The 27,976-nt window shown below is 53.6% G+C and overlaps 1 protein-coding gene across 1 annotated transcript; it reads right to left on the bottom strand.

The window, feature by feature from the left end:
- Nucleotides 1-13: 13 nt before the first annotated feature.
- Nucleotides 14-27,976, bottom strand: SLC2A1 (solute carrier family 2 member 1). Its single transcript, XM_049617348.1, has 10 exons — nucleotides 27,670-27,976; nucleotides 15,548-15,643; nucleotides 4,717-4,877; nucleotides 4,328-4,568; nucleotides 3,556-3,718; nucleotides 3,274-3,461; nucleotides 2,925-3,029; nucleotides 2,366-2,467; nucleotides 993-1,196; nucleotides 14-601 (listed from the first exon to the last, which is right to left on the bottom strand). The coding sequence occupies exons 1-10, from the start codon at nucleotides 27,685-27,687 to the stop codon at nucleotides 401-403; spliced, it is 1,479 nt and encodes a 492-aa protein (XP_049473305.1). The 5' UTR covers nucleotides 27,688-27,976; the 3' UTR covers nucleotides 14-400.

Below are 27,976 nucleotides of genomic sequence, written 5' to 3'. Positions count from 1 at the left end.
CTTGGTCATAGGTCCAGCCCTACAGATTAGCGTGGCGAAGAAGGCAAGTGTCTAGGCAGGACTTGGTCCCCACCTTCAGGTACTGAGCCATTCAGAGTGAAGTCTGGGTGTAGGTACAGGAGACTCTGGCTGATAAAAAAATAATAACAAAATCAGTAATAAAAAAAATTATAAAACCTGTTGCTTGTCTGAATAGATCTGAGCAACAGTCTTGTTTTTGTTAAAATCCTGGAGCCATTAAAGTCCTAATATTCTTCTGGACATCACTGTTGGCTGAAGAAAGGAGCCCCAGGCCCGGCTCTGCTGAAATCCATCAGTTTGAAAGTCTCATCCAGCTGCCTATGCTCCGAGAGATCCTTGGGGCTGCTGGGAGCAGGCCGGGCTGGTGGTGTGGGGCACCTCACACTTGGGAATCGGCCCCCAGGGGGTGAAACAGCTCCTCGGGTGTCTTGTCACTTTGACCGGCTCCTCCCTGCCGGAAGCCGGAAGCAATCTCATCGAAGGTCCGGCCTTTCGTCTCGGGAACTTTGAAGTAGGTGAAGATGAAGAACAGAACCAGGAGTACGGTGAAGATGATGAAGACATATGGACCACACAGTTGCTGAAAGACACACACACACACTTGGTTGGAGTACTGATCCTACATCCTGACTGTAGGACCTTGGCTTATAGGACTTGATCTTTGATCTGAAAAAGGGAACAGCTACTCAAGGCCCAGGCATGCTGGGATGATTAAATGAGACTGCCTGCATCTGGCATGTGATGGGCTCCAGGGAGCAGGGTCCCACCGCAGAGCAGAATAGAGACAATTCAAAGCTAAGGAAAGAACCCTGGAATTGAGGTGTTTTTAGCTGTGTGACCTGGGCTTCTGAGCCTCAATTTCCTCCTCAGCAGGATTCCAATGAGAACAGCTGGGAGAGCATTTTGCAGAGCAGCATAGGGTCCTGCATGCAGGAGAGCAATGGTGAGCAGGGACAGTGCAGGGTTCTTACCTCTACATACTGGAAGCACATGCCCACAATGAAATTGGAGGTCCAGTTGGAGAAGCCAGCAACAGCAATCGCAGCTGGGCGAGGACCCTGGCTGAAGAGTTCAGCCACAATGAACCATGGGATAGGGCCAGGGCCCACTTCAAAGAAGGCCACGAAGCCAAAGATGGCCACGATGCTGAGATAGGACATCCAGGGCAGCTGTTCCTGTTGAGGACAACAGAAGGGTGGAAAGTTAGATTAGGTTGTTATGGATCCTCAGAGGAAACCAAAACTGCAGAGGTAGCCCAGGGCAGGGCTAAGAGTCCTAGGCTGGGAGGCAGTCCTGGGGGCTGATCCTGGATTTGCCACATAGCTTAGGTTCCCTCCACTGGGTCTCCGCTTCCTCATCTGAACAAAATGATCTAAGTCCTGCAGGATGGCTGTGAGCTCAAGCCTACCCTCTGGGAATGGTAATGCGGTGTGCACACGGAAGGTGCTAAGAAGAGGTCCCTGTGGTCCCCTGGCTCTAGATGCAGAGCAGTCCGCCTGAAGCAGAATGCTGTGGAAGAGCATTCCTAGGACTAAGTGTTAAACAGTTTGTAAGGTGCCCAGCTCAGGGCCAGCAGAGTAGGCCCAAAGCATGTGGTCCTATATCCTCATTCTCTTCGAGGAGGCCACAGTAGAAAAGGTATAGGCTTTGGGTCTGATCCCAGATCTGCCACACATCACCTGCTGCGTGCTGGACCTCTCAGCTATCACCAGACTTTCTATGCTCTGGTTAAGTTGTAAAATGAGCATACTGTTGCTTCCTTGCCCAGAGGGTAGACAAAGGAGGGTTCGTGCATGTGAAGTGCCTGGCACAGGGTTACCACAGTGGTTACAGTCACAGGCTCAGGGCCAGTAGACCTGGGGTCGATTCCTGGCTTTGTCCTTTATCTGCTGAGTTACGAACCTCAGCAGGACTAGAATTTCTCACTTGTGAAATGGGAATACTAACTACACCTGGCAGGGGTGAGAACTGAGAAAAGGCATGTTTCCATGTCTTGGTGGTAAGGAGGGGAGTACTTTCTAGGGCTGTTCTGAAGATGAACTAAGGTCACAGTTGAAGACTTTGGAAGACTTAGTACTGGGCAGAGCAATTCCTGGGGAAAGGGGCCTTAGGTCCTGGGGCCAGAGGTGCTGTGGTGAGAAAGCACGGAACAGGGAGGAGCCAGTTCAAGACAGGATGTGAGTGGGTAGGAGACAATCTAGGGAGCCAGAACTAGGGAGAAGGCAGCCCCTACCTGGTCTCTGGATGCTTCTGGCCAGACTGGGGCTGACACAGTCACTCGGATCAGAAGCTGTCGTGAGCTTTCCCCCCAACCCCTGCTGTCTCCCAGAGCGGAGCAACTCACCAGCAGTGCCAGCGCGATGGTCATGAGCACAGCACAGCCTGCCATGCCAGCCAGGCCTATGAGGTGCAGGGTCCGCCGGCCAGCTCGTTCCACCACAAACAGCTGTGGGCAGAGACAGAGTCAGTGCCACCCCCTCCTAGTGCCTCTCTGACCACGCCCGCCCCCCATCTAGAGGCTCGTCCCAAGTGTTGAGAAAGCCAAACAGCACTGCCTCCTCCGTGGGGCTCAGCTTAAGGACCACATAGGATCTGAGGGGCAGAGAGCTGACTCCAGGCAGCAGGACAGGGGGTGAGAGCCAGCCCCAGAGAGCCAGACAGCGGAGCATCCTGGCTGTGACTTTGGGCAAGCCGCTGCCCTTCTCTGAGCATCAGTGCCATGGGCTGTTTGATATGAGTAATGAACTTGACAGGTTTGTGAGGATGAGACGACACAGCACTCAGGAAGAACCTGACACACTGCTTGGCTTGCAGTAAATGCTGCCGTTCGGTCACAAGGCCCTGAGGCCACCCTGAGCTGGACCCTGGCAGCTGACCGGTGGTGGGCAATGACGCAGACTCACCGACACGACAGTGAAGGCTGTGTTGACGATGCCGGAGCCAATGGTGGCATACACAGGCTGCTGCACCCCCGCCTTCTCGAAGATACTTGTGGAGTAATAGAAAACCTAAGGGACAGAGAGTTTGTTGGGACTTGGCCAGGTGCCGTGGCTCTTTCCCCACCTCCGTCGCTGTGGGTGTGGGACACGGGTGAGTGTAGAATGAAGGGGACATGTCTGGGTTTTGGTTCTGAAGGAAAGCTGCTCCATTGGAAGGGGCTTGTCCGTTTTAAGTTTGGGATCTGTTCACAGCACACACTTGACCACGGGATTTGGCTGGGCCCAAAGGAAAGGGTGGGTGAGGGGCACTCACAGCGTTGATGCCCGACAGCTGCTGGGACAGCTGCAGGACCACGGCGATGAGGATGGGCTGGCGGTAGGCGGTCGAGCGGAACAGCTCCAGGATGGTGACCTTCTTCTCCCGCATCATCTGCCGACTCTCCTCCTTCATCTCCTGCAGGTCGCGGGTCACGTCAGCCGTCCCGCGCAGCTTCTTCAGCACTGGGGGAACCGGAGGGAAGGTGGGGGTGGCTCAGAGCAGGAAGGAGGCCGGGGCGGGAGGGGGGCTGGGGGGAAGGCAGGGCCCCGCCCGTACCGCTCTTGGCCCGGTTCTCCTCGTTGCGGTTGATGAGCAGGAAGCGGGGGCTCTCGGGGCAGAAGGGCAGCAGGACGCACTGCAGCAGCGCCGGGACGAAGATGACGCTCAACAGCAGGGGCCACAGCTCCTCGCTGCCCATGATGGAGTCCAAGCCAAACACCTGCGGGCAGCAGGGGTGGGGAAAGCCGCCCTGAGCGCCCTAGCCCCGCCCCCACACGGGCCCCGCCCCCCCCAGTGGCCTCCGTGGTGTCAGCGGCCGCTTTACCCCAGTGTCCTCATTTGTCACATGAAGAAAGGAGGACCGACCTCACAGCATAAGTGGGAGGACAAATGGCACACGGCATAGGGGCTGTCACTCTGCAGCGGGACAACTTTGGGGAGGGGAAAGGGAAAGCCTTCTAGAGAGAGGGTAATGTATACAAGGAAGGCCTCAAGGCCTGCAGGCAGCAGAGAACCTGGCATGTGGAGGTCCCAGGGGGCTTCCCTGTGGCTGGCTCCCCAGGGGAAGGACAGGTCACGAGGCTGGGACCAGAAGGGTCAAATCATCTGGGACTTGCGCTCACACCAGGGAGGCCTTGGCGGAACTGTGAGTGACAGAGTGCTCTCTGGGGCCTGTGCCTACTAGGGTGTGTGCACGAGGCTATCCCTTGCTGCAGGGCTGTGGAAGGCTGGGTGACAACTCTGATCAGGGTGTCATCTGGACACAGGAGAGCCACCAAAGCTGTGGGGTGAGGGCAGTGCTGGGCAAGGAGACCCAGCCCCAGCTTACCTGGGCGATGAGGATGCCAACAACGATGCCCAGCTGGTGCAGGGTGCCCAGGGCCCCACGGAGGGCCGTAGGGGACACCTCCCCCACATACATGGGGACGAAGCCTGTGGTCAGGCCACAGTACACACCGATGATGAAGCGGCCCAGGATCAGCATCTCAAAGGACTTGGCCAGTTTCGAGAAGCCCATGAGCATAGAGGACAGGACGGCCAGCAGGTTTATTATCAGCATTGAGTTCCGTCTGGGGGTGGGGTCACAGGTCAGGTGGGTGCCTGGATCTCCCCAGATTCCCAGGGGCTAGGTCATAGGCAACACCCTGAACAGGCAGGGAAGTCTCCCCCACTCCCATCTGGGATGCCCTGGCCAGGGCCAGGACCCCTTCTGCTCACCGGCCAAAGCGGTTAACAAAAAGGCCCACAGAGAAGGAGCCAATCATGCCTCCTACAGAGAAGATGGCCACGGAGAGGGACCACAGCGTGGTGAGCGTGGTAGGCAAGATGCTCTCCCCATAGCGGTGGATCCAAGTCTGGTTGTAGAACTCTTCAATCACCTGCAGTGGGGGAAGCAGCCTGTTGAGTCGGCCGGGACCCAGCCTCCTTTCCCCCTTGCACTGCACTGCCCCCTCAAAGAGGGCCCAGCACCCGGCCAGACCCCAAACTCACTGCATGTCATTGAGCCAAGTCCCTCCCTTTTGTGGGCCTTAGTTTCCCCAGGTGAGAAACAAGGGGATGGGCTCCATCTCCAGAGTGGCACCAGCTCTCCTGCTTCCCCCAGGTGTGATTTCCAGTGCTCTATGGTTTCATCTGTTCCACAGAACTTGCTGGAGTGGACAGCAAATGACCAATGGTGGAACTTCAGGCACAGAGCAGAGAGAGGTTCAGGGAGAAAGTGCTTCTTCCCACTTGCCCCTTTTCTCTTCAAAGTGCCTAAGGTGCTAGGCCCTGGCCACCTGGGCCCTGTCCCCAAACCCCTGCTGGGAAGGAAATACAGCTGGACAGATGGTTCCACGTTCCAGACGCTCTGGGATGAAGGGAAGGCTCATGGACTTCACGCTCAGGGCCTGTTGTGACCAACCTGCACATAAGACATGCTCCAGAGACTTGTGCAAATTGTTTTCTGACCCCCAGGCCCAGCTATTTGTGGGAGTTACACCCTGAAGGACCCATGGCCTCCTCCCCTCTCCAGGGTGCCGAGCTGGGAGGCATGGGGAAAGCTAAGGACAAGGAAGCAGTTCCAGGAACTGGAAACACCTGTCCTAGAGGCCTGCCCACTACCCCCGCCCCCGCCCAATGGAGGGCCTTACCTGATCCACCGGTTCTGCCTGAGCACGTTCACCCTACTCTAAGGCAACACAGATATACACCCAGTGCCACGGGACTGGCCAGACCCACCCAGCCACATGCGTAGCTGGGCACAGGCCCAACATACCCAGAAACAGCTTCCTGTGTACATGCACCATCACACACACATACTAGTGCTCACACGATCTGAATATTCCCGGCTTCAGCCAGTCACAAACCTGGATGTCCCTCTTTCCCTTCAACCACCTGCAGCTAAAACTTGCGTAGCTAGCCCATCCTGGCACCCCTCTGCACATGCATGCTGCAAGTTCATGTGCACGCAGCAGTATGCAGCCTCTTAACACAACCTGCATGCCACTGCCCTTGAACCTCTCTAATCCTCCCCCAAGCCCCAGGGGTCTAGCAGAAAGGATGAGGTGGGTAAGCCATAATTGCCAAGGGGAGAACGAGGCTCTTGGTCCCAGGAATGCTCATCGAGTATGCTGGGCCTGGCTGCACAGTTGCAACGGGTCCTTGGCCTCTACCTTCTTCCTGTCCTGCTGCCATGATCTGTCCCAAGTCTGGAGACACCTGACAGAGGCCGGGCTCTAGGGGGTGAGGACAGATTGACACAGGAATGGGGAGAGGAGGAAGGCAGACCTAAAGATCTTATGTCCCAAGGAAGCCAGACAGAGTGTAGGGGTTAGGAACCTGGACAACAATTGAGTTCAGATCCCAGCTCCACCATTTATCTCAACTGGGACCGAGGGCAAATTATTTCATCTCAAATGGCGACATCAGCAATATCTATTTCATCATGCTGCAGGGGAGTAATGAAACGTAGAGTGCTTACATGGTTCCTGGCACGTTTACTGAGCCAAGGGACCCCACCATGTTCTGGTACTGACCCAAGGGCAGTCAGACCACTGACAAAGTACAACCAACCCTGCATCCCATCATTCAAAATCAAGGCTCCTGCCAGGTATCAGTCTGACCTCCCCACCTAACACCATCTCTACCTTTGCTCTCGGCCTCATTTTCATGCTCTTCATGGTTACTCTGCCTTGAAGGCCCATCCTGCCTTACCATGCTGAAACCTTTTGAGATCCAGCTCAAAGGCTCCCAGGAGTGTGTCCTCCCTGAGCGCAGGGACCCTAGTGGATTCACACTGGGACCTGTCCCAGAGCTGGTGCCAGGGATGCCTGGTGAGTGAATGAAGAGAAGGCCTTAGGCTCTCCTCCTGGGAGCCCCTGCTTCTGCTGGGGGCAGAAAGAAGGCAGATTTTAACAAAACAAAACAAAGTGCTGTGTTCTTCAAGGGATAAAACCAACCCCAGAGGAGGACTGGTTGGGAGCAGTAATGGTCCATTTATCAGGCCCTGCAGAGAACAAGCTGTCCTGGATAAGGGGACTGTCCAGATAAATGACGCTTGCCCCACTAAGGACCCATCATCAGGGTGGAAATCTTTCTCCCTTCGTCACTCTCACTCTGCTGCCCTTGGGGCTCTCCACGGGGGCAGGAAGAGGTGTTTGCCCCAGATGGCCTTTAATTGATGCATTCTGTAGTTCTCAGGGTCTTCCTCCACACCCCCGTGGTTCAGATGCTGTCTCAAGAGAACTCTCCACATCCAATTTAAATTTTGCCAAGAAGTCAGCTAATGGAATTGCCTGAATTGTGTGCAGAGTCAACAAGGGCTGAGTAAGGGCTTTCTACCTAAAGGAGCTTAAAGATGTGAGGCTGAGGTTTCTGTTCTGGCTGCTCGGGTCTTTAACCCTCTTCTTGGGGCTGGCTGGAGATGTTGAGGCAGCCAGTAAGAGGACCACAATCCCAGAGGCTCCCTTCCCCCAGTGAAGTGTGCTCCTTGTGGTAACAAGTGAGAGGGACCAAACCTTGTCGAGAGGTAGCTCCTCAATGGCTCATGAGCTCCCCTGCTACTCAGATCAGACCTCTTTATGGGCATGCATAACGGGGAATACCCAGCCCCCTTCACCTTCACCTTGGCCTCAGGCTCATCCTTTCCACCCCCAGCAGCACTTCCTGGCCAAGCTGAGGCTGCGCAATGAGTTCCTGCCTTCTGATCTGGGGGTCTATGCCCCACGTGGGGCTGAACTGGCCCTTGGCCCAGGAAAGGCAGGGAGTCCCTGGAGAATGGGAAGAACCCTACGTGGGGACAAGTTCTGGGGTCACCATCCACCCAGTCCCTGCCCTCAGCATCCACCCTAGCACTGGCTGAGTGCCCCTAAGCAAAGAAGGGCCTTCTTCCTCAGAAGGATCCCACAGACCCAGTCTCCACTACACAGTCACTGGCAGCCTCTGCAACCCTGGCTCATGTTTGAGGCCTGGCTGGTGCTTCTGAAAGCTCCCACTCCCGTGCTCCCTCCCACCTCACATGCTTTTCACGAGGCTGGAAGACCCTTGATCCTGCCACCGCCCACATCCAATCAGTCACTAGGTCCCGGTCAGTTCGCCCTCTTCATCTATCCTATTCTCTGCCTGTACAGCACCTGCCCTAGGTCTCACCCGGATTCTCCTCCTGACTCCTCCCATCCACCCAACTGATTCTGCCTCCCGTGATTAATTACTCTCCATGGAGCCCTGCACATCAAATGCATCAGGTTTAGCCAGATCTGTCTGTATCTCTGCTCCCTTCCCAACCTATTCCCAACCTCTCTACCCACCGAGGGTCTGTTGAATGCATGCATGCTGGGCAGAAGTGGGAGGTGCTCCTAGTCAGCTTGAGGGGGGACCGCCATGGCATCAGACTCTCAGGAGTTGAGGGCTATGAAGGATCTCTGTCCAATCACCCCACATTGACCCTAGAGGGCAGATGCCTGCTTAGTGACACTGTAGGAGCCAGCGTGGTGAAGCAGACCTCCTCTGGGCTGCTGAGATCCCTTAGACTGGATGGTTCCCAGTAAAACCTATTCCTCATCCCAGCAGTTCTCAAGAGGGTGGCAGTGGCGGGAGGCTTGCATCACATCTGACTCCTTGGGAATCCCCCCTCCTCCCTCTCCCCACCCGGGCAACTGTGGGAGAAGGACCACACATCTGCCTGTCTGCAGAGGAAGTTCTGACTTCCTCTGTGTCTGGGCAGTGTCTGTAGTGAGGGCCTGGGCATGAGGCACAGTCTGCTGCCCAGCATACAGAATAAGCGGTTACTTAAGTCACTGTTGTTCTTTCAAGGAGAGAAGCTGCCATCTTCAGAGGAGCATTAAGGACAGACAGGGTTTTCCATTTTTAAAGTGCCTGAAGATATAGCATTATCCTAAGGAATTTATAGTGCAAGAAAGACCTGAAGGAACTAGGGCCCTGCCTCAAGGAGTCTTTCTTCAGACCCTGCCTGGCTGCCCCACTCATAGAGAAACCCAGCAGGTCTGCAGAGCCCCAGGGCACAGGCTTCACCTCAGGGAAGAAAAGCTTTCTAGGCTTCAGAGGAGGAGATTGTCTACCTTACAGGTAGTGAGCTCCCTGTCAGCAGGGAGCATACAAGTCAAAGTTTAGGGCAAAGATTGCTAAACATTTTATGTAAAAGGCTTGACAGAAAATATTAGGGTCTGCTGACCACATATGGCCAGTTGCTTATTTTTCTTCCCCCGTCTCAATGTAACGTAATTTTCTCCCCCCTTTAAAAACGTAAAAACCATTCTTAGCACATGAGCCATACAAAATCAGCTGCTAGCTGGACCTGGCCTCCCTGCCAACCCTTGATCTAGAATTCTAGATTACTGCCAAGAGAAGGGGTATGCTTCAGAACCCCCGGCCGGTCTCAACATCCTTCCGTGTAGACTCCTCCAACCCAGGGTCTTCTAGATCATCCTGTGAGGGAGAGTTAGAGCTCCCACCTCAGCTTCTCTTCTCTCTCCCAGATGTTACTGGGGGGCGAAAGGGTTAAAGAGCCACCTAAGCTCTGAGCTCCAGTTAGAAAGAGGAAAGGGCCAGCTTGTCCAGTTCAGTCCCTCAGCCCGGCCTTGACCACGATTTCCTATTCCCTGCTCTCCCCTCCCCCACAGCTACCCTCCCTCAGCCCAGAGTTTATGTCTCCATAGCAACTTTCAGCCACACCCCAGGGTCAGCTGAGAGTTCAGAGCAGATGCCACAGGTGGTGTTGGACAGATAGCCCCACCTGCTGGGTCCCCTGGGGCCCCTCCTTGGAGCCTGGGGAAAAGGCCCAGGCAGCCAGACGGAACTGGAAGCTGGGCCCCAAGCCCACAGGAGAGGTTCCCACCACCCATGCTGCTTCTCCAGAACAGCCCTGGCATGGTTTCTCTCTAAACCCAGGCCAGGCCTTCACCCTGGCCTCCTCACTGGTCCCTGATCTCCAGAGTCTCCCCTGCCGGCAGAGAGATCTTCATGTCCCTGCAGGAGCCCTGCTCCCAGCCCTTCTTGGCTCCCCAGTGCCCCCTCCCACCCCCACACAGTGACTCCCCCATACCACCCAGGCACCCCACATTGCTGCAGTTTCGCTTGTGCTGCTCCTCTGCCTTCTCCCTGGCGAGTTTCAGAGAATACACAAACACTCCTCTGGAGAGCCTTCCTGAAAGTACCCCTCCTCCTCACTGCAGTGGCTCTCAAACATGGGCAGTGTGGCTTTGCAGAGGACATCTGGCTACGTCGGGACATTTTTGGTTGTCGCGCTGGCAAGGATGCTGCTAAACATCCTACAATGCATGGGACAGCCTCCCACAGCACCAAAGAACTATCTGGCCCCAAAGGTGAATGTTGAGAAAAACCCTGCTCTGTGGGCCAGGTACCTTCTCCTTCTCCCTTCTCCCCTCCCACAGAGCCTGCCCACGCTTCCATCCATGCTTCTGTCCGTTGTTGCCCCAAGAGCTAACTACAAGGAAACATGTGCTCCCTCTAGACTACATTTCAACACGGGAGACGTCCAATTCATCTGTGTCACTAGGTCCCAGCACAGGGCTAGGGGTAGAAAGAGTTGTCATTAATTGATAAACACGCCATGAATTCGAGGGGCTTAAGCGATGATGTAGCTATGACAGGGCTATAATGGTGTAAGAAAATTATGCAACCATGTGTGGGAAACCGTTGAGATGTCTGTACGTGACTGAGCTTGACTCGGCCTGGAAGTCAGAGTAAGAGGGGGCAGCTGGGTAGCAGTTATAGGTGTGTGAAAGGGTGTTTCAGTGCCCATCTGACTGTAGTATAATTGCCATTCCTTCTACGGTGGTCAAGGATGCAGACTGGAGCCAGACTCCCTGGATTCCAATCCCAGCTCTGCCACGTCCTGGCTGTGTGTCCTTGGTTTAGTCGCTTAACATCTTTGTGTCCCAGTTTCTTATAAAACAGGGATTATAGTGCGTACCTAACGAGGTGATTATAAGAAACAATCGCATTCTGATTTCTGTGCACTTACACAGTAAGCTGTAAGGGTCTGTATTAGTGGAGATGGGTGAAGGCCAGAGGGAACACAGAACTCTCTGGATCTTGACAGAGATAAGGAGAGGCTACCTGGAGCCTGGAGCCCAGTGCAGCCCCAGTGGGCAGAAGTCTGGGCTGAGAAGTGGGCCTCTAGTACTTCCGCTCATAAGCCGGGTCATCTCAGGCAGACTTCGCCTGCTTTCCAGGCCAAGTTCCTCCTTTGTCAAATAAGGAATGCTAAACCAGTGGACCATCAGGCCCCTTCCAGCCCTAACTCTGGCTTCTGAGGATGCTTCATTCTGAGACATGCCCGACACTGTCCCTTGGCCAGGAACGCATGGTTTCTAAATGGCCTTTAGTCATCTCTATTGGCAACTCGGCCATTTGGGGAAGGGAGAGGCCGTTCTCTCCACCCAGTATGGTGGTCAGGATGCCTTGTTCATTTATTTGCTCTCTCTGTGGCTGGGCTTCCCTCCTCCTTCCTCCCCAGAAGGCAGGAGGCCTGGCAGGGGCGTCACAGGGATGTGGTCATCACTCCCTGGTGAAGCCTGGAGGCCAGCCGTAGCTCAGCCTCTCACTTTCCAGGTGACCTCATCAGCCTAGTTTCCTCCTTTATAAGAAGGCAAGATAACCCAGCCCCACCCACCTTGTGGGGTGGCCATGAGGAGATGATTTATGGGGAGGTGCTCTGTAAACATTTAAGATAATGTTATGATTAATTAACCACTTCCAGGAGGAAGCCCTTTGGGGCCTTTTTTATGGAGGAGCCCCAGCTTCTGGCATCCTCACCATTAGTGAGGTGCAGGCTCCTCAGGAAAGCAGGCCGACCCGGCCAGCCCAGGGCAGCTTCCTAACAGTCCTAAACAGACAGGGGATGTCAGTGTGTGGGCGCAACACTTCTGCCACCACATGACCCCAGTGCCTGGGCCACCTGCCCCTTGAAAGGCTGCCCCCTCCCCCTCTGCATAAGCCTGCCTTCCTCTTTCTCCAGTGGCACCCAGAAGCTCTCCATTAGCTACGTTCTGGATCTTCCCAGGGGTCTCCCCGAGTGCGCAGACCTTGGCACAGCCCACCCCTGCCCCACCTCCCACTGTCTGGGATAGAGCCTGTAGACCTTGTGGAGCGAAAGTGTCCGCAGGGCTGAGGCAGGGCTGAGTCACTGTGCTCGTCACCCTTACCCTTGTGTCATCCTATCCCCTCTTCGCAGCTTAAGTTTATCACATTGAACCCGCCCCTGCCTGGAAGGACTATGACCAGGCTTTCGAGAAGTGTCTGCAACACGGGGAGTCTGAGCGCACACCCTGGAAACACCACTCCATTTCAGTGTGTGCACAATCAACTGTGGCCACTCCGGGCCTCGCTGCCTGGCTCCTGAAGTGATCTCTGGACAGGTGTTCACAAATGCTCCCAGAAATGCCCTCTGTGCCGCCCACCAGGCCTGCTAGACGCCCCGGCCAGTTGCCCCTCCCATCCTTCTCAGCTGTTCTCCCCTTCCGTCTGTCTCTGATTAGGCGGGAGGCACCGAGAACCCGAGAACTTCACTGTGGGTTTGTCCGCATCTACAGCCTCAGAAGAATCTCGGGCCCTCCCCGCCCAGTGCCACCCTGGTGCCTCTGCTCCAGCAGCCCCTGAGTCCTGAGACCTCTCCCCAGCTCACCCTCACCCTCACCCTCTCTGGTGATTCCTTACAGCACATTTAAAAATGAAGTCTTCGCATGGGAAAAAGCATCCCAGCCAGATGACCCCTGCAACCACCACCCTCTTTTCTTCTTTCTCCACTAAGTCTCTTGGAAGAGCCATCTCTAATCTCTCCCATGCCCTCCGCCCTCCTCAACCTGCTGGAGGGAGGTTTCTACCCACATGGCTTCACCCAAACTTTGGTCACCACAGGGTCACCATCCAGTCTTTGGCATTCAGCAATATGGGGCTGACTTGTCCAGGTTAACCTCTGGGGCACCTGATAGCACTCCTTCTTCACCTCATCCATCACCTCCTACTTGACTCTTCCTTCTCTTTTCATTCCAGTCTCTCCAGGACATCTCCTGCTATTTGGATACCAGTGACCAGCGCTCAGGTTTTCTCCAGCTGACCACACGCCCGAGAAACAGACCCCCATGTCCAAGTGCTTCCTGTACATCTCCAAATATGTCACCTCAGTTCTGGCACCTATCAATTATTCCTCCCATACCTGATCCTCCAGATCCCATATTGCCCAAGCCAGAAACCTAGAAGCCATTTTTTTTTAAATGTTTTTTTATTGAGAGAGCATGGAAGTGGGAGAGGGGCAGAGACGGAGAGAATCCCAAGCAGGCTTCGCACCATCAGTGTGGAGCCTGATGCGGGGCTTGATCTCACGAACTGTGAGATCATGACCTGAGCTGCAATCAAGAGTCAGATACTTAACTGAGAGTCACCCAGGTGCCCCTAGAATCCCTTTTTAAACCCCACTCTTATCCTCACACTGAACTGATGACCAAACCCTGCCCATTCTTCCTGCATGGTGTTTGTTTTTCCTATCCCTATTCCAAAGCGGCTTTCTTGCTATTTCCTGGTCTCTCATTTGCCATTCTTAGATCCCTCCCACCGCCCAGATGCCCGAATCCTTTCCCTAAAATGCAAATCTGATCATATCTGTCCTCTTCAATGAGTCCCTATTGTCCTCACTCTGAAGTCCCTACTCCTAGCTTGGCCGACTCTTCGGTGCCTACGTGCCCGTCCTGATGGTGCCCTGCCATGCCAGTGGCTGAGATTTTCTAGATGAAATCTACCCACGACGCCCTTTGTAGTCAGGCCTGGGCTTACCTGTTGGCCTCCCCAGCCTTCTTTCTCTTCCCACTCACCCTACAGACACACAAGCCTCTCTCCTCTGCGTACCAATCCCTGTTCTGTTTCTGGAAAACACTTCTTCTATCCTGATCTTAGAGTCCCCGTTCTCTCATTAATTCACTAGGTGATAGGTCGAGACATCACTTAATCCAGGAGCTCTGGACTTTGGACACACATTAGGATCAGCAGGGGAGCATTAAACATTCCATGCCCAAACAGCATCCCAGATCAATTACATCAGAATTGGGAGTGTCAGGAGCATCCAGGACACCACAAGTGCAGAACTCAACCTCCCTCTAAGACTGCAGGATTTCCATCTGTAGATTCCCAAAGGGAGTCAGTGTCGAGGCACGCACCTTGGCAAGAGTTGCTCAGAGCACTTAGCTAAAGCAGGGCTTGGTGCTGTTCCAAGCATGGGAGCCATTTCAGACGAGTTTGGAAAAGTCCCGTCACCTCCGCTGCAGCTGAGCATGACTCAGCAGGCCGGGCCTTCCTGGTGACCTGCTCCTGGGCATCAGGCATGGCCCCTCACAGCCACCCTCTGCCTGTTTGGAGGAGGACAGCTCTGACTCCCAACACTCCCAGTTCCCCCAGACAGGCCACTGGGCCTCGGGAGCCAGCCACACTCACTTTCTAGCCTCCCCTTCTGCACAATGAATGTGGTCCCGACAGGACTGTCCACTCTCATTTCGTCCTCCCCAGGAAGGTACAGATTTTCCAACTGACATGGCAACTGATCAAGGAGATAGCCTGTGGTTGTGGAAACAGAGTCTGGCTTCCGGAGCCACCATTCACTAGCTATGCGACCTTGAGCCTGTTGGTCATTTCATCTGTCCAGGGCCTCAGTCTTTGGGTCTATGAAATGGGGACTCACCACCCAACCTCATAAACATATGCAAAAGGGCTGGTATAGAGAAGGGACTCCTTACAGTATCCTGTCCTGCCCCTTGACCCCTTTCATCTTCTCTCCTTCCTGAAGCAGGTGGGCTGAGCTGGGGGTGATCACGGGGGACCCTCCCAGTCCTGACATTCAAGGAACAAGTGAGGACGGATCTGGGATGTGCTACGAGAAGAAGGAAGCAAGCCTTCCTTCCAGCAGACCCCTAATCTCTCTGGTTCCCTAGGATAAGACACCATTTTTGATGTGACTGGCGCTGGGCCTCCAGGGGAAGGAGGCTGTTTCCACATGGAACAGGATGCTTTACGAGGGAGGGTGGTAGGAGCACCTGGTCTGGAGGGCTCCATGGCAGACTAGGGTTGGATACCAGCTCCATCCCTGCCTAGCTGGGGGGATACTGGGCAGGTTTCCTTTCTCTGGCCCCTCTTCCCACCTGCAGGAGGGGAGTGCTGGCTGATTGTTGCCTGCCTGCCTTATAGAGCACTGTGAGCAGCAAGTGAGGTAAGCACCACAAAGCCCTATGTAATCCCAGAGTGTTATGTAAATGGAGCATCATCACACCAAGCATCGTTCTGATTATTAGAAATGTCCGTGTGGGTGCGAGGTTGGTCAAAATGACTTATAAAGACCCCATGATTCTGCAGCCCTGAGATTCCAAGGCCAAAGCCAAGGGTTTTTGACCTTTTCGGGGCCAGAATAATTGGCCAGTGGGAGCAGATGGTGAATTGATGTGAACGACTGACACCCAACAGGCAGGGTGAGCATGTGGGATGTGGGGTGTGCAGTGTGCAGCACAGCAAGCTGGTGTTGATAATCCAAGGAAGGCACGGCACTCACCTTCTGGGGGGCATTGATGACTCCAGTGTTGTAGCCGAACTGCAGGGAGCCGAGCACTGCCCCTCCCACGGCCAGCATGAGGCGGCCGGTCAGCTTCTGCAGAGAAAAAAAACCATACTGTGACAGGCATGTCTGGGCCCAGGTTACAACAGGGCAGGACATGGGCTGGTTCCCTCGTTCAGATATCTGGCCTGACTCCTGGCACCACACCAGCCCTTCTCCCAGGAAACTCGGCCACTTCCTGATCTCAGATGCCTGAACCAGCTCCGGGGACTTCTAGACACTGGGCCGGCCAGACTCGTTCCTGGAGAGAGAGGGGAATTAGGGTCTTCTTTCTTTGCAGCCAGGTCTTGGCACTCCGGAGTCTCATTCCTCTGGTGGAGCCATGCCCTGGGTCCAGGTGGCTCTAGACTGTTTGGGAAGCCCAGGAATCAACTCTCCTAAACAATGGGGGCCAAATTATGTGGGAGGAGCTGCATAGGTAGGGGGAAGCACCCTAGATTTGGACCAGAGAATGCTGCCTTCTGATTCTAGCCCCCCTGCTACTTGTTCTGTGAATTCCAGCAGGCTGTCGCCCATCCTCACTCCTCCCTGGACCCTCGTTTGTTTCTGTGCAAGACGGGAACAGTCATGCCAGTCAGCATTGGAGGTGGGGTCTTGCCCTTTCCTCTCCTCTCCTCCCTCCATTGACGGGGCAGGAAACTGAATCCTGAGAGGCAGAGTAAGTCCCAAATTACTCAGGAGACTGCAAAGAGCCAGACTGGAGCTCAGGGCTCCTGACTCCCTATCTCGTGCCTTTCATGGCAACCATCTGCAGACCATGAGCTTCCCAGGGTTATTTGGACATAGATGACAACAGCAAGGAATGTGCTTTGGAAAAGTACAGGACACCAGGCAAGTAAGAGTATTGGACCAAGGTCTTTCTTCCTTTTTCTTTCTTTCTTTCTTTCTTTCTTTCTTTCTTTCTTTCTTTCTTTCATATTTATTTATTTAGAGAGAGACAGAGACAGTGTGTGAGAGAGGAGCGGGAGGGGGGGGAGGGAGAGAGAGAGAGAGAGAGAGAGAGAGAGAGAATCCCAAGCAGGCTTCACACTCAGTGTGGATGGAGCCGGACACTGGGCTTGATCCCATGACCCTGAGGTCATGACCTGAGCCCAAATCAAGAGTCAAACATTTAACTGACTGAACCACCCAGGCGCCCGTGGCCAAGGTGTTTCAACGGGCAAAGGTCTGGGAGAGAAAAAGGGTGGTGGGTTTTTGTCCCATGGCAGCCTGGGGCATGAAGGCCACAGGCAGGGAAGAGGCCGGCAGGCAGGACAGCCCTAGGTGAGCAAGATGACCTTGCTGGAGAAAGGGAGAGGACTCTTCTTTTCTGGCTTATAAAATGAAAAAGCCAAGGGACACCTGGGTGGCTCAGCTGGTTGAGCATGTGACTGTTGACTTTGGCTTAGGTCACGATCTCAGGGTCATGTGGGATTGAGCCCCATGTCAGGCTCCGTGCTGAGCACAGAGCCTGCCTGAGATTCATTCTCTCCCCCTCTCTCTGCCCCTTCCCTGTGCACATGTGTGCTCTCTATCAAAAAATAAAAATAAAATAAGATAAAATAAAATAAGATAAATAAAATATAATAAAATAAAGAAGCCAAAATGTGACGTGAGGCAGGCCCTTAATTGGTTGTGAAAGAATGGAACTGGGGGAGGGGCACCAAAGCAATTGGCATTCACTGTGGGCACCACACACACCCTGGGCTGGGGGCTGGGCGCTAGGGGGGAAGGTTAGGAAGCACTGAGCCACACATGTGGAGGGGAGAGCTGCTTGGCCATGGCCTTCGGCCTCAGTTTCCCCACAGAATCCCGAAGCAGCCCTGACTTCAAGACCCTCACAGAGAGCACTGGGCTTATGGTTAATCAGACAGGTTTCTAGTATGGTCTTTTCATTCCCTAGAAGCTTTCAGGCCAACGATCGCAAAAGCCAAGGTTCTCACATCAGATGCGGAGAAAGAGAAAGAGGCTTTGGCTAGTACAAGTGCACAGGCTGGTCCATTCTTCATCAGATGAGTGCTGAGACCACCTTCCCACTGGCCCACCTGGCCCCTTTCTGGCCCAACTCTGGACATCCCTCCTATGCTGGAGCTTTCCTCATGGCAGAGGCTGGGTGGAAGAGAGACTTTTCATTTTACCCCCTTTTGTGTGGTTTTGAATTTTGAACCATGTGAATGTGTCACCTACTCAGAAGAATTTTTTTGTATAAGCCCCGTGGTTTCATATTACTTAGAACAAAGCATTTAGATAAAAATATAAGTGAAAAATAATACAGATGATAACGTGGATCTGGTAAGAGCCATGCTGGTAGCACAGGAATGAATGACACTGCAGCAGGGGCTCCGTGAGAGCTAAGTCCTCGTATTACAGACCCTGTTTTCAGTCTGGCTCTGATATTCCAGGGGTGTCTGGGCCTCTGAAGTTGTTGCTCTTAGGGCCCTGTTGGGCAGCTGTGGCCTCTGGCAGTAGGGGCTACTGGGAGCCAAAGACAAACCCCTGGGCTGGAATTGCATGGGCAGGTCAAGGTCAAACTCTACTTTAGAAAACCTGCCTACCCACGCCCTGGGTTATATCCACAGCCACCCAGGCAGGCTGCTGCACTAGGACTAATGCTCAGTGGCCCATGCTCCAGGCCCTGGATGAAAGAGGCCCCTGTCCTGACATCAAGGAAGAGGTACCCCAGCAAGTGCAGAGGCCAGAGTGGTCTGAGTTTCAACAGGGGGGTGGGGGAAGGCATTGTGGGAGCCCTGGAGGGAGAGACTTCTAATTTCGCCTGGGGACAATCGAAAGATAGGTTCCCAGGAGGTGACATTGGAGTTGGGCCGTGAAGGACATGCAGACAGTCTGCCAAGTGGGGAAGCAGCGGCAAGACTGCATTCCAGGTAGACAGAACAGTGTGTGCAGGGGAAAGAAGAGGGGCCTGATTCCACCAGATTAAACAGGGAGCGCTCCGTGCAGCTGGGTGCAGCTGGGTGCGAGATACAGGGGGAGGAGCATCACCCGCTCCTGGGTAGGCTGCCCCCACCACATCCAGCTTGATCATGGCTGTACTGAGAATCAGGAGACCTGGGCTGAAAGGCCAAGAACTGCTTCCCTTCACTTGGGAGTTGGGATATGTGGAGGCCTCTGGGCCTCGGTTTCCTCACATAGGAAATGGGGATCGGAGTTCTTTCCCTCAAGAGTTGCTGTCAAGTTCTGTATCAGTGGCCATCTTGGAGCCTGGCAGGGTTCACCTGACAAGCATTTGCTTGCTGAATCAGGGAAGAATGGGAAGCCACCCTCAATTGGGCCACCAGGGCACCATCTGTCCCCACCAGCTCTGTGGCTGCAACTGAAATGCCGTGATGGAATCATTCATTCCATGTGATTCCATAGATATTTATTTATGTACCAAGCTGATGAACTGCTTGGTGAAAACTTAAGAGAAGGGGAACAAAGCCCACAGCTGTGGCTTTCTTGTGAGGCCTTCTTTAGGAGTGGAGGAGCAACATATTTGGGATCTGTGACCCCCAGCAGCCCATCACCGCCCTGGGGCTGAGGCTACCTTCTAGAACATCCCACACTCTTCCAGGGTTTTTGCCCTTATGTCCTCTGCAGTCTCTAGCTGTGGCTTCTAGCAGTTGGGAATACCCATTTGCTGTTCACCTACCAGTCTGGGAACTCCCTAAAAATGGGACCTGGGTCTTACCCAGCTCTGCAGCCAGAGTGCCCAGGGTCGGGCATGGCACAGAACATTTGTAAAACAGACCACTTTGGAATTTAGCTCTCAGGCAAAACAGGCTCTACGTGTATCCACTATGCCAGAACAGTACTCATCCTAACAGATTTTAACCCGGCCATTATCGAACCTCTGATGAGTACTGGAACATCAGCTCTGAGAGGCAGAGAAACAGGCTAACGGTAACTCACAACTCCCGGGACCAGAGAGAAAAGATCTCTGAAATTAGGCAGAGTACAAACCCTGACTCTCCTAGGAGCGCCATAGACCTCTCAGTTCAGCAAATGCCCAGGCTCAGAGTCTAGCACAGAGGAGGTCCTCACCCCCTCACCCCGACCAGCCTTATGCTAGTGTGAGGGTCCCAGGGCCCACTGAGGGTTCTCCCCCTCCCAGGGTGTCAGCCTCAGGACCTCTCCTCCTACATGCCGGGATGCCAAATGGCACCGGCCGTGTCGCATCACTTGCTAAGCATTGTGGCCTTTTGACCCATGCCTGTGTGCCCTTCCTCAGCACAGTGCTCCAGCCTTGGGTTTGGCCCTTGGTCAATATTGGCAGAGGGAGGGCATATGGCTACTGCCATTCAGAGGCAGGGCCTGCCTTCTCTGCAGGAGGGTCACGGTGCTGGCACGATCCAGACGTTGCTCTCATCCTGGCCTCCTCCCACAGCTTCCCCATGGTTTTGGAAGGTGCACTGAAGCCTAGGACGTGGGGAGCTTTTAATGGCTTGGTCCCCAGTTCTAAGGAGGGCGGGAGGGGTTGGTGAGGGAGGGGATTATGGAATCTGTAACAGCTCCTTTTTTATTTATTTTGTGTATGGTTCTGTTTGTTTTTAATTCTGGGCATTAAAAAAGAAGCCCAAGAAATTGCAGAATTCCTGTAGCACTCTTATGCGACAGATGGGGAGCCTAAGGTCAGAGGGCAGAGGCCCAGGATAGTCAGAAAACAAAAGCCAGGGCTGGGACTTGAGTTCTTTGGATTCCTTGACTGGCAGTTTACTCTCTGACCTCTTCCATCCTGCCAAGTCTTTTCACAAAGAAGAGTGATGGGTTACCCCCTCCAAAGCCTAACCTTCAGGTGACCTCAGGCATTTACTCCTCTTGCCGTTTCCTTCAATGCACCCCACGGTGGCCCTGGGGACAGAAGGTACTCATCAATCTTTAAAGCAGAGGGGAAAGGAGGGAGCTGCTGCATTTATCAGTACCAGCAGCACCAGTGAGGGAGGCCCTAGGCGCCATGCCAGGGGCTCACGGGTACTGATTTAAATCACTAAATCACCGTGAACACACGCTGGGGGAGAGATTACTCTGACTTCACAGATGAGAAAACGGGAGGCTCTGAGAGGAAAAAGTAGATAATCAGAAGGTCCTCGGCTTCTGTGAAGCTTCCAGCAGGAGGTCTCTGATGCCAAATCCTATGCCCTTCCTGCTCATGTCCTCCCCCACACCTTGCTTCCGGGTACTCTCCCTGAAGGAAACAAGGTTTCTACCTGGTGCTTCCTATGTAGGTCAAATTCTATTCTAGAAACTTTTGGGCCTTGGCCAGTCTGAGCCAGGACAGCCCAGGCCAGAGCTCAGAAACCTTTGGCCACTTGGGTAGATTTTGCCCTAAGCCAAGGTTGGCAAACTATGGTCTGTTGGCTAAATCTAGCTTGCCAGCTAAGAACGAAGTTTACATTTTTAAGTGGCTGGGAAAAAAAAGACTAATATTTTGTGGTACATGAAAATGATACCAAATTCAAATTTCAGTGACCACTAAGAACATATTATTGGAACACAGTCACACTCATTGATTTATATGTTGTTTATAGCTGCTTTTGCACTACAATGGCACACAGGGACCATATGGCCCACAGAGCAGAAAAAGTTCATCAATCTCTGCCTGAAGCCCTATGTCCTCTGAACGGCTATGTGCAAACCTAACACATGAACTGCACAGGATTTTCAAAGGCTTCCACGTAAAACCGAATCATTCTCTCTAAAAAACCAAAAAGGTGTTTGTCCTAAAATGGGATGTTAAAAGCAAACAAGCAGGGTTGTATGCATGGGCCTTGGTCAGGCCCTGGACATCTGCAGAAACCGACACCCCTGACAGGTACCCATTCAGTAGTGAGACGGGCACCAATTCGACCTTGATGAAATTAATTTGGTAAAACCACGGGAATATGCAGAGGTCCCTGGCAGCAGACAAGTTCAAGTCCCAGCCCCCCCCCCCCCCGCCCCCGCACTCGCATGACCTTGAAAAAGCCCCTTCCCTTCAGACCTCTTTTTCTCCACAAGAAAGGTTTCCTAATAACACATTACTAAGGGAAGATCATACCTGTATGCACGTTCCCAACACTACTCTAGTTGATGGGGATTCGGCAATAAACTACAGCAAACCCCTGCCTGCACGGAACTTGATATTTTAGTTGGGGGCGGGCGGGCAGAAAATAAATACCTAAAATACATCAGGCGGTGAGTGGTATGAAGAAAGTGATGGGAGTGCTATGGCTTAATCACAGTGGGATATGCCTGTAATGGAATATTATGCAGCTGTTGATGAAGGGAGTGTCAGGGCAGACTGTTAAGGGAAAAAGCAAGGTGAAAAATAATGTGTAGGATATACATTTTGTGTAAGGAAGGAGAAGAAAATGAACTTGTACAATGGCACTTGGCTTGTAGGGGCAGAGCAAATACACCTGTAAATATTTACCTCTGAGGGGTGGTGGGTGAACAGGATGGGCTGCTCAGAACTATGTAGAGAGTGAGATTCAATCACATAAAAGTCACATTTATAGGCACATATATACACATGCCCAGAAAGAGGTCTGTGAGGGTAAACACCAAACCATTACAACTGGGAGACAACATTCACTCTTTTGCTTTGTATGACTGACTCCACCAGTTCTGTAATTTTTTAAAATCCTCAACCTGACCCAGAGAGGTGGATATGACCCCCACTGCACTTGAGAAAACAAGCTCCAACAGGAGGTGTGTAGCTTGCTTGAGGTCAAGTGGTAGAGCTGTTTCTGATGGATGCCTTCCTCTGCCCCCGGCCCGACTCCCAAATGACAGTGGTGGGCCAGCCGTGGGCTAGGAAATTTGGGCAGATGTCCTGTCCAGCTGAGGCCTCAGTAGCCAAAGGTTCCATAAGCTGGGTGTGGCAAGAGGTCTCTCCCCTTTCAGGATGCTGAAGCCCTCCCCAGGGAGGCGAAAACCAGCAAGGTATTGGTGCTGAGGTCTTAGAGAGGGTGAACTCTGCCCTCATTCTGCCCTGAGTTCAAGGCCTGGGAGCCCTGCTCAGTTACTATAAAACCCCAACATTTATGCATTAGCTACTGCCTCCCTGGCTTGGTGGCCGGATGGCAGAGCCTTGGGCTCCACTCCACCCCTCCCACGGAGGGAGGTAACAATCAGAGGTTTGTTTTGGTGGCCAGGCTTGGGCCTGCCGGCCTGGTCACAGCCTCTGGGAGACCACGAGGCCAACCAGGAGCCTTCTCAGTCTCCACCATCCCTGGGATGCCAGTTACCCAACTGAGTGGCTTTGTCACCTGCGTGCCCAGGAGTGAGGCGGGGGAAGGGTGAGGCTGCAGATCCCAAGCCAATGCTGCACACTTCTCCCTTTGTTCCAGGCCTCCCCAGCTCTGCCAGCCCTGGGGGAGGGGGAGCTGAATGCCTGTACCCTTGGAGCCAGAGAAGAGCTCTAGGCCCTATACCTCGTGACCAGGAGGCACTGGGTAAAGCTGAGCTCCCAGAAGTCACAAGCTGATTACGGAGGATTTGGGACTGACCCAGCTCTGGGGCAAGTAGAGTTGGGTCCCCAAATGGCTCAGCATGGGACAAGGATCATCGTGGATATGTTTATACTGTCCGTGCACCCAAAATGACCCAACAAAAGGTCTTCCCACCTCAACAGCCTCCCCCTTGAGTTGGGGCACTTGGCCAGCTTCACCATACCTGCCACGGGGTAGCAGGCTCCACTCCAGGGAAGGAAATCAAGGCTCTGAGGAAAGTCACTTCCCCAAGGTCGTGTTTTTGTGAAGACATGTTTTATTTCCATTCACAGAAGGGTTTCAGCTGTCAAGTTATGTCTAATCCAACTCTTATTTATTTATTTGTTTGTTTAAAAAAAATTGGGGGGGGGGAGTGCCTGCTGGCTCAGTCGGTTTTACATAAATAAAAAAATAAGCATTAAAAAAAAAGACTTTTTTTTCCTAAGTTTATTTACTTAGCGCATGGTTAGAGAGAACAAGCTGGGGAGGGGTAGAGAGAGAAGGGGACAGAGGATCCAAAGCAAGTTCCCTGCTGACAGCAGAGAGCTCGATGCAAACCATGAGATCATTACCTGAGTCAAAGTTGGATGATTAAATGACTGAGCCACCCAGGCACCCAAAAAACTGTTCTTAAAAAAATTTTTTTTAATGTTTCTAAATTTATTTTGAGAGCGAGAGCATGCATGAGCATGGGGGAGGAGCAGAGAGAGGGAGACAGAGAATCCCAAGCAGGCTCCCCACTGTCAGCACAGAACCCGATGAGGGGCTTGAACTCACAAACCATGAGATCATGACCTGAGCCAAAATCAAGAGTCAGACGCTTAACTGACTGAGCCACCCAGGTGCCCCTATGTAATCCACCTTTGAAACTCCTACTGCACCCAGAAGGAGCTTGGCAAGTCCTGGAGTGTGGGAATTCTTGTTCATCTGGGGTGAATGGAGGGTTGGCACAGAACACAAGGGTGTGGAAAAAGCACCTTTTTTTTTTTAATACTGTAGAACGTCACAAGTTTTTTGTGACACCCTTATCTTGGACAAGTTTCTTTCCTTCTCAGGCCTCATTTTCCCCATCTGTCAAACGGAGGACTGGGTCATGCACCTGAAAGTCCCTTCCTGCTCCAACTTTCCCTTATCCTCTCATGTCTTCCTAGAAAGGCTGGCAGCATGTTTTGCAGTAGAAGGCTCAGTGTGTGACCTTGGGAAAGTCATTTTTCATTGGACGGTGATGTCAATCGTGGCTTGTATCTCCCTCACAGATGAGACAGACGAGACAACACAGCCACATTAGCTGACCCATCTCTGGGCCCAGCACTCCTAGCCAGGTGCTACCTCTGCAACCTGGCTTCCCAACAAACCCTGCTGCAGAAGAATTGGTCAGTGGGATCTTTAATGATTTACCCAACCAACCAACACTCGTGGCCTGGGGATTCTGGGGCTCCCCAAAAGCTCACATTGTCAGAACGCCAGGCTTCTGGACAGACAGAGGCCACCACCCAGGTACAGGTCACCTGGGACCAAGGTAAGTCTAATGCATCATAGGAGTCCAAAGAAGCAAGGAACATTTATGGAGCATCTATGGGGACAGACACATTTTTTTCTGAATTCTTACAGACACTCTAATAAAAAATTACATCACTCTGCAGATGAGGGAACTGAGCTAAACTGGAATTCAAAACCACATCCACGGGACTTCTAAAGTCTAAGCTCTTCATACCACTGAGGAGCTGAGGAGCCCTGCAGATGTCTGATTTCTCCTTCATCTGGAAGGCAAGATAGCAGAGATCCCGCAGAGACCCAGGGCACCACAGGGAACTAGCCAGGAATTCTTCACAAAGGGCTGCATGAGATGTCCCAGGGGAGGGCTCACCTGCTGCCCAAGAGGGGGCATGAGTGAACCCTTGGCTGGGAGGGGAGGCATTCAACCTGTCCCCCCATTCAGTTAAATTCAGCCCCATGCGCAGAGGACACGGTAGAACACAGGGAAGTCAGTTGAATCTATTCTCAGTGATAGGAGATGAAGGGGAACACAGCAGAAAGAACTTCAGGGGTGCCTGGCTGGCTCAGTTGGTGGAGCCTGAACTCCTGACCTTGGGGTTGTGAGTCTGAGCCCCACGGTGGGTGAAGAGGCTACTTTAAAAATCTAAAAAAATTAAAAAATTAAAAAACAAAAAAAACACCAAAAACTTCAGAGTCAGACACGCCTGGTTTAAAAGACCTTGGGTAAGGGCCATAACCCTTCTAGGCCTCAGTCTTAACATCCTGCACAAAAAAGGGCTGTGCTTGCTGACCAAATCAGCAGTCTCCAAAGAAAAAAAGTTTTATTCCAGAATGTATACAAATGACCTACACGGGGTTTAGGAGGGGGAAAAAAAGTGTGGTTTTTTACCATAATTGTTACCTGTGTCTTTTTAAATTTCTATTTTATGTAGTCATATAGTCTACTATTGTAACAGGGCTATATACACGAATTTTTAAATAAACACCGAGAAGGAGGTGCTCCAAAATTATTTACTGATGGGCAGACAGTCAAGTTTGGAGCGTATTGCATGAAAAACACCTACCAGCTACAGCATTGAGAACCAGCTCATACAAGGCAGCCTTTGAGAGTTTAGGCAAACTCCCTTGAGCCCAAAATTCAAGAAAGGCTGTGGTGAAAGGGAGCAGTGGAGACTGAAAGCCCTTTCTGACTAGCCTGGGTTTAGATCCAGCCCCGCCATTTACTAACTGTGTGACTTCAGGAAAATTACCTCCCTTCTCTGAGCTCCAGACCTGTGAACCAGCAGGGCTATATGGAGGGTCAGTGACACCATGGTATTTTAGCCAAGAGCCTAGTAAACTGTAAGTGGCTATTGATTTTCTCCTGCACTTTTCTGTCTCTGCTCAGAATGTTCATTTATCCACTCCACAAATAAACACCCAGGTCCTGCTGAACAGTTCTTACTGTTGAGGAAGTAAAAAAAAAAAAAAAAAAAAAAAAAGCCATTCTCTTTTACAGAAGACAAACTGAGGCCCAGAGGGGTTAAGTGGCCTATCAGGGCCCTGAGATAAAACAGCAAGTATCTGGACTTGAAGGTCTCAAGCCCTCACCACCAGCTAAAACTCACTTCTTGTTTTATTTTTATTTTGTTATATTCATATCCGAGCATAATGGCTCACCCATGAATGTGGGGTTCCCGACTCAGGGTCTCAACTCAAGCCCAAGGGCCAGGGTGGGGTGAAACAAGCTGTCTGGATTCAACAGGTATGAAGGAGATCTTCTGTACCCCTTGAGAGGACAGCCCAGCGTCAGTCAGGCGCCACTCTGTCCAGGCAAGACCCGCTGGGTCCCGCTCACACCTCCACAGCCCATAGGAAGGGCAGTGTAGAGTTCAGTCCTCTCCCCGCCTTCCAGACTTTTTTAAAAAAGGGGTGTGTGTGTGGGGGGTGGGGGGAGACACCCTCGTGCCTCCCCCTGACAAGAAGCTGGGAAAATTCAAGAGGGAGCTTTTCAAATTAAAAAGTCACTTGAAAATACTCTATACAAGGGGGAAGGGAGGGAAGAAACAATGCCCTGCACACAGGAGGAGATCAACAAATATTTGTTGAAAAGGAACCGTTCTGGGAAAGTCACAAAGATCCCCTGCAAGACAAGCCTCTTTACAGATGAAAAAAGAGATCTTATCTAGGCAGTTGTTCTCCCCCCGAGGAAGAGACCACATCTCTTCAGAGTACGGAGTGCCCGCCGGACCCCGGGCTCCTGGCGTGCGCTCCTCTCTCCGTGGCGGCTAGGGACCCCTTCCCGGGCCGGTCCCGAGGGGCTCGCACTCTCTCGGGTGCTCTCTCGACCCGGCCCTCGCCAGCCCCACCCGAGCAGGGAAACGTGCCACCTTGGAGCTCCTTTCCCCGCTACTTGGCAAAGCTTTGGGGCCTGCACTACGCGGAAAGAAGGGCCTCGGAGGCCGGCTTTCCTTCTCCGCCCTGGAGCCGGGCATCCTGGAGTTGAAGCCCCGGCCTGAGAAAAGTGCCCTCCGCCTCGGAACCTCGGAGGACTGGCTCCGGGACCGCGCGAGGCCGTGTCTAGCGCCAAGCAGCAGGCCGCGCGGAGTGCGGCCCCCCGGGAAAGGGGAGCACCGGCTCCGAGCTTGCCGAGTGGGGGCGGGTCCCTCCGCCTCCGCGCGCCGGGGCCGGGGCCGGGCCGGGGGCTCGGCTCGCTCAGCCAATGGGCGCCGCGCTCGAGCCCCCTCCCCCGCCTCGGGAGGAGTCGGCGCGGGGCCTCCGCCGGGGAGATCGTGAGCGACGTGCCGCGCCAGGGCCCTGGGTGCCTTGGCCCCGCCGGGCCGCGTGGACGGCGCGGCGCCCCCGGAAGGAAGCCAGATACTCAATGCGGGCGCCAACTACGCACGCGGCGCCCTCGCGCCCGCCACATCCCGAACCCATCGGCACCCGCGTCCCCTGCCCCGGCAGAGCGCGGCGCTGCAGGCCAGCGCCGAGGAGGGCTCAGAGAGGCGCGCCGCCCGCCTCGGGCGCACAGCGCGGAGGGGCGGCGGGGGAGGTTCGGGCAGGCGGAGGGTCGGAGGGGTCTGCGCCTTTGTTCCGGGCGGGGAGGGCCCGCGCCGCGAGCGCGCGACTCACCTTGCTGCTAGGCTCCATGGCCGCGCTGCGCCGGAGGCTCTGGCAGCGCCGGGTGCGCGGGCGGTGACGGGCGGACGGGCGGCGCTCTCCGATTCAGGCTTCTGCTCCGGTTCCGAGACTCCGACTCTGATTCCGGTCGTTTGGCCTCCTGCTCCTTGGCGAGCTCGTTCCCAAGACCCTCGGCCCACGATCTCCGCGCTAGCCGGGGCTACCTCTAGCTTCTTGCCTCGAGCGCGCGGACGGTAGAGTTTATAGGACCCCAGCCATTGGCTGGCGCTGCCGGTGTGTGTGGGGTGTGTGGGCAGAG

Source organism: Panthera uncia, assembly GCF_023721935.1.
Source record: "Panthera uncia isolate 11264 chromosome C1 unlocalized genomic scaffold, Puncia_PCG_1.0 HiC_scaffold_4, whole genome shotgun sequence".
NCBI lineage: Eukaryota > Metazoa > Chordata > Mammalia > Carnivora > Felidae > Panthera > Panthera uncia.
This window is presented reverse-complemented; position numbering and strand designations above follow the sequence as displayed.